This window comes from Rattus rattus, chromosome 1, assembly GCF_011064425.1.
Source record: "Rattus rattus isolate New Zealand chromosome 1, Rrattus_CSIRO_v1, whole genome shotgun sequence".
NCBI classification, from domain to species: Eukaryota; Metazoa; Chordata; class Mammalia; order Rodentia; family Muridae; genus Rattus; species Rattus rattus.
The window spans coordinates 54,579,376-54,594,331 of NC_046154.1; the positions used below are offsets into that span (position 1 = coordinate 54,579,376).

Sequence of the window (14,956 nt, forward strand, 5' to 3'; positions counted from 1 at the left end):
CAAGATGGCAGAACCCATTTGTTTGCAATAGTCAAACAAATACAAGATGTGCACTGTAACACCTCTGAGACATGAGGAATACTGCGGAATTACAGCCAACTTATGCTGGCTCCAGGAGTCTTCCAAGCTGAGACAAAATACCCCCCTCCCCACTGAGGCTGGCGCTTTCCCTCCGTTAGAATGATAAAGAGCAAGAAATTACAACCAGGCTTCTCCTTTATGCTTGTGACCTTTGGGCGTTTGGGGAAGAAGATTTTTAAATCCCAAAACACAGAGGATTGGAATGGAAAGAATCCTGGCTTTGTAACCAGACAGAGCAGCGAAGACTCCTGCAAAGGATGGTCAGTTGTCTCGACCTTGGCATCTAGGTGGGGCTATCAACTAATGATCTTGAGGCTTATGACAGACAACAGTGTGGCAATCTAACGTTCGGTGAACAGTGATTGGTGCAGTGGAGTCAAAACCAATCGTAAAGGCAGGCTGAAGACTGGATTTGTAGTCCTTGATTGGCGGTTGTTGTTGATACGGAGTAAAGCTATGATGAGACATTTCCAATATGGAAGTGTGCTTTTGTATCAAGAGTGAAGCTTTGAACATCACTCAACCTTACTCTACTCTGGTTACTGTTCACTCATTTATCTATTCAAGGGGTATTCACATGATGTCTCTATGACTCAGGAGACACCATGGAGCATAAAAACATTGTGTGTTTTTTTGTGAAACTCTGGGCCTAGAGAGTGAGTCCATGATTGCTACTGTGAATTACCAGGTGCTCTTGCTTCTAGAGAGGACACTCCTGATTGGTTCCTAGGACTTCTTCATGATAAGACATGGCAGTTTTTAACTTATGCTTTCAACAAAAGAGTACTTTAATCCTCTTGAAAGGTTAATGAGTTCAAGTTGCTTAGGGTTGAATTCTTTTCTGACTTTATGAAAACTGTAGACTATCAGTCCTGGAATATATATACATTTATTTCTCTTTTAAAAACTTCCAGTCCAATGTACCTATTTTATTAAAAAGGCAACTAAGAAAATAAACAAACATACAAAAATGAGAAAGTAAGAACAAAACAAACAAAATAAAGCCAGGCATGGTGGCCCATGTCTTTTGTGGAAATACTTGTGAGGCAGAGGCAGGCAGACTGCTGTGAGTTTGAGGTCTGAGGCCAGGGCAACACAGTGAGACCCCGCCTTGGAAAAAATGAAAATAAAACAAAACAAAAATGGCAACCGAGGACCAGAGAGATTATATCCATAAATTTCTTACATATAATATTACTTTAATATACTTTTTACAAAAATATTAAGATCCAGGGAAACAATTCTTTAATTCTTACACTTATTAAAGGATAGGCAAATTAGAAATAGTGAAAAACACTACTGGTAAAACAAAAACTTGGGGGTTTCTAGGACTTGAACCCAAAGCCTCCCACATACTGACCACATACTTTATTAACCAGCTGCACCTCTAGCCCCGCCCCACACGTTAAAACTTCTTAAAAATAAAAGTATACATGGTAAAAAAGAATTGTTAAGTGTTTTTAAACATTTTGTTTCCAGTATAATCACTAGTACCTGGGAGAAAAAAATTAGGGAGTACATATTTGTTGGATCAGTGACTGAGAAGCCATGGGTCCTATTTAATGAGTCAGAAAGGCAGATTTGAACTGAGCATTGTTTCCAGAATTTAAGGAAAACCACTTCCAGGCCTTTGAGCTCTAGAGTTTACAAAACACCTCCAGATTCTGATGTCACTCCGTCCTCTCAATAGCCAAACCGATATTCTCCTTTCTATGGATGAGAAAACTGAACTCAAAGGGTAAATGACTCCCTAACTCAGAAAAGGACAAAATCAAATTCAAATCTATTTCTGTGAACCCAAATCTAGTGTCATTATCCTGCCAACCTGATGGATACATTTAAAAATGCTTATAAAGCCTATATTCTTTTAATTAAGCTAGCTAATCTTTGTTCTTTATGGCTGAATTCACGTTGACCCTGATCAAATCACGTTCAAAGTCCCCAGCATAAGAAGGTGAGAGTGAACTTGAGTGTCCTTATCATCACAGACAGAGCAAACACTGCCTGTCTGAGAATTCTCTCTGCTCGCTTTCCCACCATCTCTCCAACCCAATCCAGACGGTGCCTGACCTGGTGAAGAAGTTCCGACCAAACTTCTGCCAGTGGTCTTTGAGGATGTCCTCCACGCTCTGTTTGCGGGTGGCCAGAATGGAGAGCCAGGCCAGGACAGCCCACAGTCCATCTTTCTCTCGGATGTGGTCTGAACCTGCAAGGTAAGGAGAACGGTGGCTTTTCAAGAGTCCTCGAGAGCAAGCCCAGCAGTACACAGGCTACTGAAGCCGTCAAGGGCTCTCCTGAGGGCTACAGGACACGGAGGGGCTCGCGAGTGCAACCAAGTGGCACACTAGCTACAAACAACGGAAGTGACTTAGGAATCAAATCCGCAGACATCGATAAACATCTGCGGGATAACCTGGTAGAGCTTGGTGTATCGACTACAAAATATTAGTGTAGGGGGGAAAAGTCCTATATCAATAACTAATAATAAAATTGGCATTGTAAATTCTCAGTAAATTAAAACAGTCTGTAGCACCATGGAATAAAACAAAGCACCCAGAGACACAGATATAGAGGAGACTCGAGTTAATAAAATCTCACTTTGAGCCTATGGGAAAATGGTGTATTATTCTTAATGATATTATCATAACTGGCTCATTACTGTAAAGGAGCCTTAGGGTTTGTTCCTAAAATGAAAACAGTTAAAATTTAGAAACTTAAAACCCTACGAAGCATGATGGTGCCCCACATGTAATTCCAACATGTAGAGGTGCAAGCAGGAGGATCAGAAGTTCAAGTCCAACCTGAGTCATACAAAGCTTTGTCTCAAAAAAGGGGAAAGGGGGATTGAAAACCTTTAAATACTAGAAAATATATAAATTCCTTTTTACTCATGAGAGTAAAAAAATACAGGTAAAGCCACTATTCAGAAAGGGAAACAACTGACATTTATCTACCTTAAAAATTCCTATTTCTTCATAGCACTATACTATACTATAGATAAAATTAAAGGTCATTGATACAGCTTAAAGAATCTACATATTTACAATTGTAAAACAAATCATTGGAGGGAAGTGGGAAGGATTGTGAGAGGAAGTGACTGGTAATGGGGCAGTGAGTGGGATATAAAGTGAATATGTAAAACAATAAATAAATAAAATAAACAGATTATAACACAATAAAAAAGAATATAAAAGAGTATAAAAACAATGTTATTAGTAAGAGAAAAGCAAGATCTAAGTTTTAAAAACACACCAAAGATAAGCAGGCAATTCATACAAAAATGAATCAATCAATGATAATGAAGGGTTGACATTATTTTTAAGAAGGTAAATTAGACCACAATGAGCACTGGTACTTGCTTGACAATGAGCTGCAGATGTAAAATTAGAGCCCTAAGCTCGGGGAAGCACAGCGGAAATGAGGCTCTGATACAGTGCTCTTGGGGTGCGCACTGACCCCACTCTCCTGACAGGCAATCTGGAAGGAAGAAAGTATGCAACTCTCGGCGGAAGCTAGCCTGTTCTGGTCAGCTTTCTCTACACCAGCAAGGACCCACCGAGTGATGTGGCACATCCTGCTATTCGCTTGCTAAGTTCCCAGCACTCAGAGACAGAGGCAGGCTGACATCTGAGTCCAAGGCCAGCATGGTCTACAGAGTGTCTGTGTGTGTGTGTGTGTGTGTGTGTGTGTGTGTGTGTGTGTGTGTGTGTGTGTGCACTCGCGCGCGCATACGCGCGCGTGTATGTGAAGACCACTTTTAGAAGTCAGATATGAGCCAAAAGTTTCACTATTAGCATTTTAACTTTTTATAGTAAGATAAAGTATATAGTACAGTGAGCTAATTTTCTATTTCTTGAGGACTAAACACGATCTTTAGAATCATGTGTCCCACATTGCCACACTGCATTCTTTACATGCCTTCCTGTCCTCCTTGCCTTTGCACCTGGTCTTGCTTTCCTTGGTGCTTTAGGGCATCTGGAGTGATGCTGGCCACTCTGTGGGCATGTTCAGGAGCGTCTTTCCTTCCTGTTTTCGCCCTTTTAGACCCAGCTCAAATATCCCCTCCTCTTTGAGACAAGCTCTCAAAGCAATTCTCTGAGCAATTATGAGTTCTGTGTTCTTTCTTCTTCTATAGCAACCCAAGCAAGACCTTTGGGCTGATAACCACATTCCTTGAGCCCCGCCCTTCTGTTTTCCTCACTAGCAATGTGCTTCTTAGAGACTTGCTATCTTGGTAACTAGTTCTGATGACCAGAATAGCAAGTGAAATTTAGTAAGGAACTATGAATGTGTGCATGAATGAGCAAGTAAATTAATTCATCTACTCCAAAACTTGTTCTTTTTTATTAAAAACAAAAACAAAACCTTTTTGCTTCCAAGATTTTTCGCTTTGATGAATATTACTTCTAGAAATTTGTTAGGGTTTCTACTGCTGTGATAAACATCATGGTGTGGAGGAGTGAAGTATTTCCTTCGGCTGTAGCCCAGCATGAAGGGAAGAGTTCAAGGCAAGAACTCGGGAGGCAGGAACTGGAGCAGAAACCTTACAGGTATGTTACTAACTAGACTTCTCCCGTGGGTTTGCTCAGTCTGCTTTTATAAACAGCCAGGACTACCTGCCCAGGGGCAGTATTGCCCACAGTGGGCTTGGTCTCCCACATCAATCATTAATCAAGAAAATGCCCTACAAGCTTGCCTACAGGGTGATGTAATGGAGACATCTTCTCAGTTAAGATTCCTTCTTGCCAGATATGCCTGGGTTTATGTCAAGTTGACAAAAAAACAACCAGGACAAGAAGCAAAGGGAATCTCAAAACCTAGATGCTGCAAGAAATTCAGGCAGTTATAAGGCTTTATATTTTGGAAATATTTACCAATTTCATTATCTACAGACTTACTTTTATCGCCATATTGAGGAATAAAAAGCTCCCCATCTCTCATGGCATTTGCAAATGAGATATTTTGGAACAGTTCATTCTGAAGATTCTGGCAGCTTCCCCAATATACTGGAGATTCATGATAGCTTGGAATTATTTATCTATGCCTCACTTTTTTAAAAAAAAAGACTTATTTAGAATTACTTTTGGGAGTATGCGTGCGAAACTTTGTGTGTGTTTATGTGCACCATGTACATGCAGGAGCCTGTAGAAGCCAGAAAGGGCATAAAAAACACTAGAACTGGCCTCACTGAATGTGGGGCCACCTCACATGGGTAATGGGAACTGAACCCAGGTCCTCTTCGAGAGCAGTGAGTGCCCTTAGCGGTTCAACATCTTTCCATCCCTTGTGTCTTACAGACAGGGTCTCCCTGTGTGCCCTGGTGAGAACCTCTAGCTCTCCTGCCTCAACCTTAAGTGCTCTGACTGCAGGTCTGTGCACCACACCTGCACTTCCTTTTTATTAAAACAAATTAATAAAGTTAAAAGTTTACATTAGGTTTTTTCCTTATGGGGGATGGTTGCTACATTGAAAGCATGAAGATATTTCCACTTCTAAAAAAGAAAGATTTTTTTCTTTATGAGAAATGAAAATGAGACCTAAAAAAAAAATCATACCAACTTTGACTAATTTGTTTAGAAATACTTGAATCAGACAGACACTCACTATCATAAAGGAAGCCCGTGCCCTGAGTGATATCAACACACATTCTAGCCTGGCGCTCTGATGAATATTGATGGTTCCTAATGAAAAGAGGCACGGAGCCTATGCAGCTAACCTGCTCTCACAGCTGTTGTTCATAGGAAGACAGAAAAGCTCAACTTTTGAGTTGCTGCTCCTAGGAGCCATCTGGGTCCTAATAGGTTTCTTCTCTGATTGGAAAAGTCTCCATTTGGTCATTTGCAAAACTGGAGGAAAGCCTGCCTTCTCACCCAGCTATGAGGATCCAGAGAAGAGGCACAGACTGTTTGATGTTCTATAATACAAATGCAAGACGCTATTAGAAGTGCGGAGAAAAGCAAAATGTTTAGGGGAGAGCAATGTTTTCCTTTCACCATATTAAGCTTTCAAAACATAATGTCCTTTCATTGTGCACAGTGGGAAGAAAAATGCCACTTTCCCCTCTCGAAGAAGTTCCCCTCCCTCCTGAGTTTTTTTTAAGGTGCAAGAAGCCACGCTCTCTTAAATGTAAGGAGGAGAGTCCACTGTCACCCCCGCCAGCAGAAGAGCAGTGCTGGGTTTGCTCTGAACGTCTCCACTCTTTCCCAGCGCAGGGCCTAACTGAACCCCTGGGAATTCTGCCCTTTCAGCATCTCGCAACACCTGTCACAGTACTCCAGCTTAATCAGCACCTCGTGGTAAGGACAAACTGGGCTCTGTCAGGGCACGCTCTGGGTCACAGGCAAGAAAAATGTCAACCGCAGCTGAGGGAGCCAAACGTTAACGGTTTAGCGATTCGGTTACATTTCCATGGCATGGGCATCTCAAGAGCCTCACTGGCATCTGCCTCTGTCAGATGACAGCCTGAGACAGGGGTGGGACAGCTGCAAAATGGCACCATGGACTGCTCTGAAAGTATCGGTGTCTTGTCTGTCTGCCTGCCTCCCTCCCTCTGCCCTTCCCTCCCTCCTGAACACACAACTCTGTTTGGAAATTTCCATGCATCCCTAGAGGCCTAACTAATATCACCTCACCCTCACATCCTCATGGCACCCTTGACCCCTCTGTGCTGTGGCTACCATTCCCCCAGGATCTTACCCTATTCTTGACTCTGTGATATGCCCACCATTGGCTCAGGACAGCTCTCAAGAAGAGTTTGCCACAGAATGGTCAGCTTCTAGCTGCCTGGATGTAGTCGCATCCTGTTTCCCTCTCTGTGGTCGACTAGTGGCAGCTGGAAAGGACTGACTCCACAGAAAGCCTTCTGCAGCCCACTCCAACCCTCAAGAAGTTGTCCCCCAGGAGTTCCCAGCTCTCTGCTTAGCATCTTCTGCACAGCCTCGTGACTGCCCTGGAACTGGGTTTGCATTTTACAGAGTGCCTTTGGTGGGAGATAGTGAGTGCCTGGACAACAGGAACTGTCTTAACATGAACTTTACTTTATAGTCAACAAATGGAGTCAATGCCAGTATGTTCCACGTACCACGGTAGGTCTCCCATCCTTGCAGATGAGCACCGAGACACGGGTGGGGAGGTAGACACGCAGGTGAGAGTAACCTGAGTTAAATCTAACTTCGGTCCAAGCCTGGTCCCGTTGGGACAGTTTGCCTGTAACATCTCCAGACATAGGATGCTGCTGTGGTCCTGGAAGCTCTGTGTGTATCAGAAAATGTACTCAAAGCTAGGCAAATAGAATGGGAAGACGGAGTTGGACCTTCTACAGCAGGCATCAGGCACTCTGAGGAGAAAGTTCTGAGCACCTGGTCCAACACTCCTATCACTTTACATAGTTGGGGTCTGGTGTCTCTGAAAGGTAGAAACTCCTCCAAGACGACAACTTGCTTACCAAATGCCTACAGACTACCAAGACACAGCCAAGTCCAATGAGCAATTAAGGAATAAATTGGTACAAAGAAATATAAATGGAGGTTTTATTAAGAAAATGAAGTGGATATATTAATTTGTTATCACCCCGTGTGATATGTCACCATTTTTTAGATGGGATAAGGAAACAAAACCAACACGTGAGTCTCCAGGTGTGGAAAGATCCTAACTGACCGCAAATCTCCAAGTTAATCCCCAACATTTCCTCTCTGTTCCCCAAACCTTCCAATCCTGAAGGATTTCAAAACTAGTGACACTCTGAACTACTCCACTTTGAATTTCCTAACTTGACCAAAGTGGGTCGGCACCATCACTGTCACTGCGTGTCATCACTACCTACGGTTATGAGGACAACCAGTTTGGCACCACGAGGTCAACTGAAAACAGGAGGCCCACACCCTGCCCAGCTCTGCCTCCCCACTCTGAGTCCTAACAAAAACCACATTTATCCCTGGCACATATGATGCTGATGCCACGGGGTGTGTCCAGACCTGTGCTAGGTACTTGTGTGAGAGTTGCTGTCTCTGTGGGAAGAACGGCAAGGGTATCTATCCTTAGGAATGCTGCGTCCACGGTAGTGAGGCCTGTTCTTTAAAAGCCTACGGTTTGTCTCACATCATGAGCTACTGCTTCTGCAGTCTTGCTTGTTTGCATGGTTTCGCCTTTGCAAACACTTACAGAAGGGCAGAGTCCTCTGTCCTGGGCTCCAGAGTGGGGGTGGAGCTGAGACCTCACGAGCATCCTATTCCATTACAAGAGGTGATGTAAGGCTTCTCCATTATGTTCAAGAAAAACAAAAATCAAAAATACTGACTGGCACTTACGGTTCCAGAATCATACTGGACATCACAGACGATGACTTACAGTATCTTTCCCTCTAGCAGGGACCACCTGTCTAGAGAGTGCTGAGGAAGGAGTGTTCTTCCTTTCTCACTCAGCAGCATTCGCTCAACACCTCTTCTCTGGGCCAGCAGGAGGCTGTTTGAATACAGTGGAACCCGGGACAGATCAAGCTCTGTCCCTGTGTAGCTCATGGTCTGGTGCAGCCACCATGAACAGCAGTAGATAAAATCATTGCGGTGAGTACACAAAGGGAAGACTCATGCTAGAAGGCCATAGAGGCTTTCCTGAGAAACCGCCTGCCACCAGTTGGAGCGTGCAGAGGACGGAAACATCCCCGGCATCCAACCTGAGGGGAGCTGTGGAGGAACCAGGGATCCAGCCGAGTGAGTTAGTTCCACCTGGGTGCAGCACCAGAGACACAAACATGCAGCCTGGTTTTCACCACACTTAGCAATGCAACAATTTGTTCATCTCTTACAAACTGCTTAACGATTTCTTTTCTTAGATGAGAAGAGCTGTGGGTTTGTCACATGAGAGTTTATCTTTTGGAATATGAGAGGTATCAAGGAGAGAGAAAACCGAGACGGGCACCAGGTTTGGCTGAATGGGTTAATAAGTACGGACCGACTTGATCAATCAGGAGTCTGAAGACTGACACTCTCATTCAAAGCAATCAGCTCCACAAAGATAACAAGGACAATTTTCCTTGACAGATGGGTTCGTATTCCACACGAACTGTAAGTGAACTGCACCAAAGAGAGAAGAGTGGGCAGCTCACTACAAACAACCGCCCCACACTCTTCAATTCCCAGGTCCCGAAGATTTGGGATCAGTTTGGGGCATGACACCCACGAAAGGCACTGAAGGACTCAAAAGCATTTAGAAGCTGGTGAGGGAGAGTCTACCAACAACGTGAAGTGAAGTGAAGTGAAGAAGCTGGAGGAAGGACTAATGGGTAGCCTGAGGAAGACAAGGTCTCAGTCCTGCTACTGGTACCTGAAGATCTGCCGCCTGCCCGTGACAGCCGCGGTGGTATCTGGATCTCAGGCCGCTTCTCAGTCAATGCCAGACTCCTGCTTGGCTCTGACCTCTGACCCATTATGCACAATGAATGCTTCCTTCATGGATCGCTGGGATAAAATGTTAGTGCATGTAATGTGTGTGTGTGTGTGTGTGTGTGTGTGTGTGTGTGTGTGTGTGTATCTATGTATGTGTATGTGTATATATCTCTGTGTGTCTGTGTACATATGTGTAAATCTGTGTGTATGTGTATCTCTCTCTCTCTCTCTCTGTGAGTGAGTGTGTGTGTGTGTGTGTGTGTGTGTGTGTGTGTGTGTAGAGGAATGAGTAAAACTTTTAACAGGTTTCTTATACTAAAATGTTCTGGAGCTTTCAAATACTAATATCATTCTGACCAAGTTTCCCAAACTAGTTTTCGGGAAACTAGCGTTCTTCCTCAAATCTACCCTTGAGAAAACCTGGCTCTAGATTCTTCCCTGTTCTCTTGGCTCAGCGCTGATGCAGCCCATTAGGGACACAGACGTAAAAGTTTAGACATAGTGTCTCCCGTGAAGAAGAGTGACCGGGCTGGACGTCACTCTGCTGCAGAGTGTTTTCCTAGCATGCTCAAGACTCAGCTCCTAGCACAGAAAATGAGAGAGGGGAGGACCAGAAGCCTGGCTCGTGCTGCACCCGACTGACCCGCTGAAAACTCCTGGGGAAAAGACCATCTCGAAGGAAGCAGTCCTGCAGCAGCTCCCAGAGCTAAGTGGCACTGCCCTCATTTGGTGATACAGGACAGGACTAAGCAGTTGTCTTATATTCCCATATTAAAGACCCAGAATCCTGGGAAATCTAGTGTCCTCTGTGGACATTGTTCAACCCCACATTCACCATTGTCATACCCCCACCCCCCCACCCCAACCCCAACCCCACTTTGGATTTTCTCGAAAAGGTTTCTCGGTCCCTGGCTATCCTAGAACTCAGACTCAGCCATCTTCTGCCTCTGCCTCCTAAGTGCTAGGATCAAAGGCATGTGCCACCACTGCCCGACTTCACCTATCTTTCTTAACCCCAAATTCTATCAAGTTAATTTGTTATCAAGAAGTGCTGCCATTCTCTGAAGAACAGTGAATGGCTGGGAGCTTCATAAAAACCTGCCGGGCATCTATCAGCTCAGACCTCCCAGCAAACTAAACGGTGACCAGAGAGTAACAAAGGACCACAGATGAACCCCTGCATTTTAAAATGCTGGGCGGAGAGGATGTAAGGAGAGGGACTACTTGAGAGCCCTGCAGCATGGCGAGGAATGAGCCCGTGCTGTGCAGACGTCTGGAGAAGAAGAACTGTTAGAGATGTGATGAGACAGGAGGGTAGGGAGAGTCAGGATCTGAGGGAGGCCGGAGTTCAGATCAGTGTTTGCACTGGCAGACATGGGAGTGTGAACAAAGCATGGGGCTCAGAGATCACCAGTTCTACTCCATGCCACCCTTCCTCCAACTCGGTCCACACAGAGACCCTCGTGCCAGGGCTGCATCTTCACATTATTCTCACCCATCTACTGGGGTTCACATTCAAGGTCTCCTCTAGCTAACCCTGATAAATCACAACTTGTTGCTGCAGAAAACTTGGATCTATAAAAGGGAAAGATTTAGTGCCATGCCTAAACCTTTTCTTACATTAAAAACAAAACAAAACAAAAAAGTGACTTGTTCTGCCATATTTCTTCTTAGAAATGAAAACATTTGTTAAGGTTTCCTTGGCCACGAAGGGAAGAAAACTGTGTTTACCCTGTGTTTAATCCCCAGAGACTCAATGTCCAATGCTGCCAAGAAGGCCCCCAAACTTCCTGTCTCAGCAGTTGTAATCCTATGAAAGTCAAGCCAGCCCTCCTGTCCAAATGCACCCACTGCTTTTCCAATGTGTATACTTCACCGGGTTGTCATAAATAAACCGTGTCCTGATTTAGGGCTCATCAGCTATCCCAGGATCTAGGCAGTCTCAATGTTCCCCTGAGGCAGCAGTTGTGGGAGGGGAAAAAAAATGTTAGCACGAGTGCCACTTACCAGTCCCAAAGCTCTCCTCTCCACAGAGGGACAGCTTGCTTGCATCCATCAAATTCCCAAAAAACTTCCAGCCAGTTGGGGTCTCATACAAAGCGATCTTTGTGGCGTTTGCTACCCTTCAAAGGCATGAAATCAAAGTTACATCACAGCAGGACTGTGACCGGGGCCATGTGAGGATGGAAAAGATCAGCCATCATTGTAGGCAAGGGTCCCATTTAACACTGCTCAGAGGTCACCATGATTCTGCGATTTGAGGAAAATTAGAAAGGGAAACCTAGGCACAAGGGGCTCTTCTGTATGGATCTAGAGGAACGTGGGTCAAATAAGAGAAGAAAAGATTAATTCAGATCAGTTTAACACTTGAAGTTTAACTGCAGTAAAACAGCAGGGTTGGGGCACTGAAACCCACGGGTCTGGATATAGAACACATCTACAAGCATTCTATAAAGAGCAACAGAATGGTGTTTTGGTGTGCTCATGAATAATCACCGAGGTCAGCATTTCACAGGGAAAGTTCGGGTCAGAGCAAATCACATGACCCACAGCCCAGTACTCAACGTCAGGCCAGCATTTCTTTCTTATCACCAGATGTCCCACTGTGGAGTTTCCCATTCCAGACAGCCTCATCCATTGTCATAAGCAGCCTCTTTCTCCTCCTACAAATCCTTTACTCCTTCCTATACAGACTCAGACTACTGAGGACCTCTCTGAACGGCTGGATCTGTAGCTCAGCAGTGGGGAGCATGCTTCAAACGCTCAGCCCTGCGTCAGATTCCCAGCACTGATAAATAGATGAATAAAGAAAGAACTTTTCAGTGACTTAAAAAAAAAACCCTTCCAAAACCCCTTCTGTTTGACTAGTGGAAGGTGCTTGGTAGTTTTAATGTAAAGTATACATTCCAGGTTCCTGCCCTTTTTTCTCAAGCAAAGTTAGGTGGGGAAAATCATATCTACAATTCTGAGGACCTTGAGATCACTTTTATTTGAAGTAAGGTTTTTCGGTTTTGAGTCTATACAGGTTATCAGTTTTTCCAAACGTTATAATTAAAGTACTCCTGAGAAGATACAGAATATGGTATTTCAAGGGCACCATAGTGTGGCCACCAACCAGCTCTGAGTTCCAAATGCCGGATCTGGAGGCAGAAACACTGGCTTCTGGGTACTGCCCTGGTCAGCTGTGGCGTCTTCGCCAAGGCTGGCACCTCCTGACTCGCAGCTCCTCTCTGTTGAAGTCGGGGTCCGGGGAGGAGCACGAGATGAAGCACATGAAGAACTCCACTCACCGTCCCAGCACTAATATTTCCTTATTGACTTGGGTGGAGGCAGCCATACTTCTGACATCACCTCACCTTCAAAGGTTTGGGGGCAGGGGCTCTGCATTCAATTTTCTTAATCTTTGATGTAGGAAAGATTAATTTTCAGGAAGCAGCTGCTTTTAACTGATAAAGCAACAAAACTAAAACTCATCATAATAAACAGAGCATTTACTGTCTGTGACACATGGGGATGTGCACCTTAGACAATATCCCTTGTTTTCACACGGTTACCAATGTAAAGAGAAATTTATATACAAAATCTTCATTTTTGGGAAAGAATAAAAAGCTAATCCTCTTAACACACTATTATATTAACTCTGAATAGTTTCATTATCCAGCTACCCTGATGTAGCTGCTCCCTAGCTGGCTGAATTTAATCAGCCTTCTTGACCTTGGACATGCACCATTACAGTGAGGTTATTGACAGCATTTAATAAGACTTGAATGACTTAATCAAATATGTAAAATATCTACTGTCCTGGCCAAGGGACCCTCCGTAAGCCTAGCCACTCTTGTAAGTACCTGGACCAACACACTCTTCCCTTCCCACACCCATGGCCTTTTACTCATTCACTCCTCACTGTTAACTCAGCGGAAGACCCTGAGGTCCTGATACGTTCTAAAGCATCCCCTGTTTGTTACTTATGACCTTTTACTTTTAATCATTTTCCATGGGCCTCATAAGTCTCCTTTTATAAATGAAAAAATGCCCAAGTGAACAGACGTGTAAGAAATTCTGAGACTGTTTACTGCCACTGATCTTCTGTTGCAAGATCCATGCAAAGGGCATGTATTTTCCCTATTGAACTTTCTGCTTTAGTGTTTGGACAAATGAGGCATCACTGCATTTAAGCCTGCAAGGGGAATCAGTTTTGATTAAAGTCTGAAGTCACTTTAAATGACTCTTTAAAAATGCATTTCATGTGTATGGCTGTTTTGACTGCATGTACCTATATGCCACATGTGTGTAGTGCTCTCAGAGGCCAGAAGAGGAGACTGAAATTATATATGGTTATGAACCACCATGGAGGGGCTAGGGATCGAACCCTGGTCCTCTGGAAGAATAGTGTTCTTCTTAACTGCTGAGCCATCTCTCCAGGGCCCTCAAAATACTTTTTCAATCATGGTGTGTGCACACTGCTCAACAAAAGGGACCCAGCATAGATCAAGAATAACATCTTGACTACAAAGAAAGTACCATTCATTTATCTCTAGCGTTCGTTTACTCACTGTGTGCATCCTATTTGGGAACACTGCCACGCAGAATTAAGATGGTGAAAAGGACAGTACTTTCTCTGTAGAGGTGACAGCCTAGCTGTGGAGCCATCAGACAGATAGCCTGACAGACCACAGTGTGGCGAGGACCAGGCTGGAGGAACGCAGGATGCTGATGGGACCTTAGAAGAGAGCTAACCCTGTAAATACCTCATTCAAGAAAGACTGCAGCCGCAGGCTATCCTGGAAGCGGAGGACACATGCTCCAGGCACGGTGCTGGCATAATGAAGAACAATGTGATGGGAGACAGGTGGGCCCAAGAATGGAGACCTACCGGTCCAGAGCACCACTTGTGGGCATGCTGCGTGCAAAGCCACGGACCCCGGTCTGCTGGAAATACGGAATGCTGAAGATGTTGGCGGCGATGACAGCCACAGAGTCAGAAGGGTTCACAAAGAACCCGTGCTTGCCCAGAATCATGTTCCTATCCTGGGGAAGAAAAAAGGTTCAATGTAAGACCTTTTAATCAGACAGCAAACAAGAGAGACAATAATCTGTGGAGTTTTCCAAAATTCAACCTGGGTCCTACACTTACACTGGGCTTTAAACACTGGATTTTTTTGGTGGTTTTGTGTAACACTGTGGGTCCAAAGGTACCTCCGTGCCCAAGAGTTAAAACTGGTTTCAATTAAAATGCAAGCACAAACCTCCTTTGAGCTGAGCCCTCTGTTCCCCCTCCTGGGGCCACTAACTTTAACCTCCTAGACCTCTCCAAACTCTGGAACCAATCATGTCTCTCCCAGAGGAGGGGAAAGGATGTACAAGAGAGGAAATGTTGGCTGTTTATGCAGTTTGACAGGTCTACTGGGCATCCTCTGAGGAACAAAGGCAGACTTCTTCAAGGAAGGACTTCTAAATCATGGTTCCCTCCGATTGCTACCGGACCCCCCCCC

The 14,956-nt window shown here is 44.5% G+C and overlaps 1 protein-coding gene across 1 annotated transcript in view; it reads right to left on the reverse strand.

The window, feature by feature from the left end:
- The window catches only part of Pgm1 (phosphoglucomutase 1), a 59,484-nt gene that overhangs the window by 8,321 nt on the left and 36,207 nt on the right, over window positions 1-14,956 (reverse strand). Inside the window, exons 6-8 of the mRNA XM_032901777.1 lie at window positions 14,338-14,492; window positions 11,472-11,587; window positions 2,152-2,287 (exon numbers count right to left, since the gene is read on the reverse strand). Of these exons, the coding sequence (XP_032757668.1) occupies window positions 2,152-2,287; window positions 11,472-11,587; window positions 14,338-14,492 (407 nt within the window). The remainder of the gene's footprint in view (window positions 1-2,151; window positions 2,288-11,471; window positions 11,588-14,337; window positions 14,493-14,956) is intronic.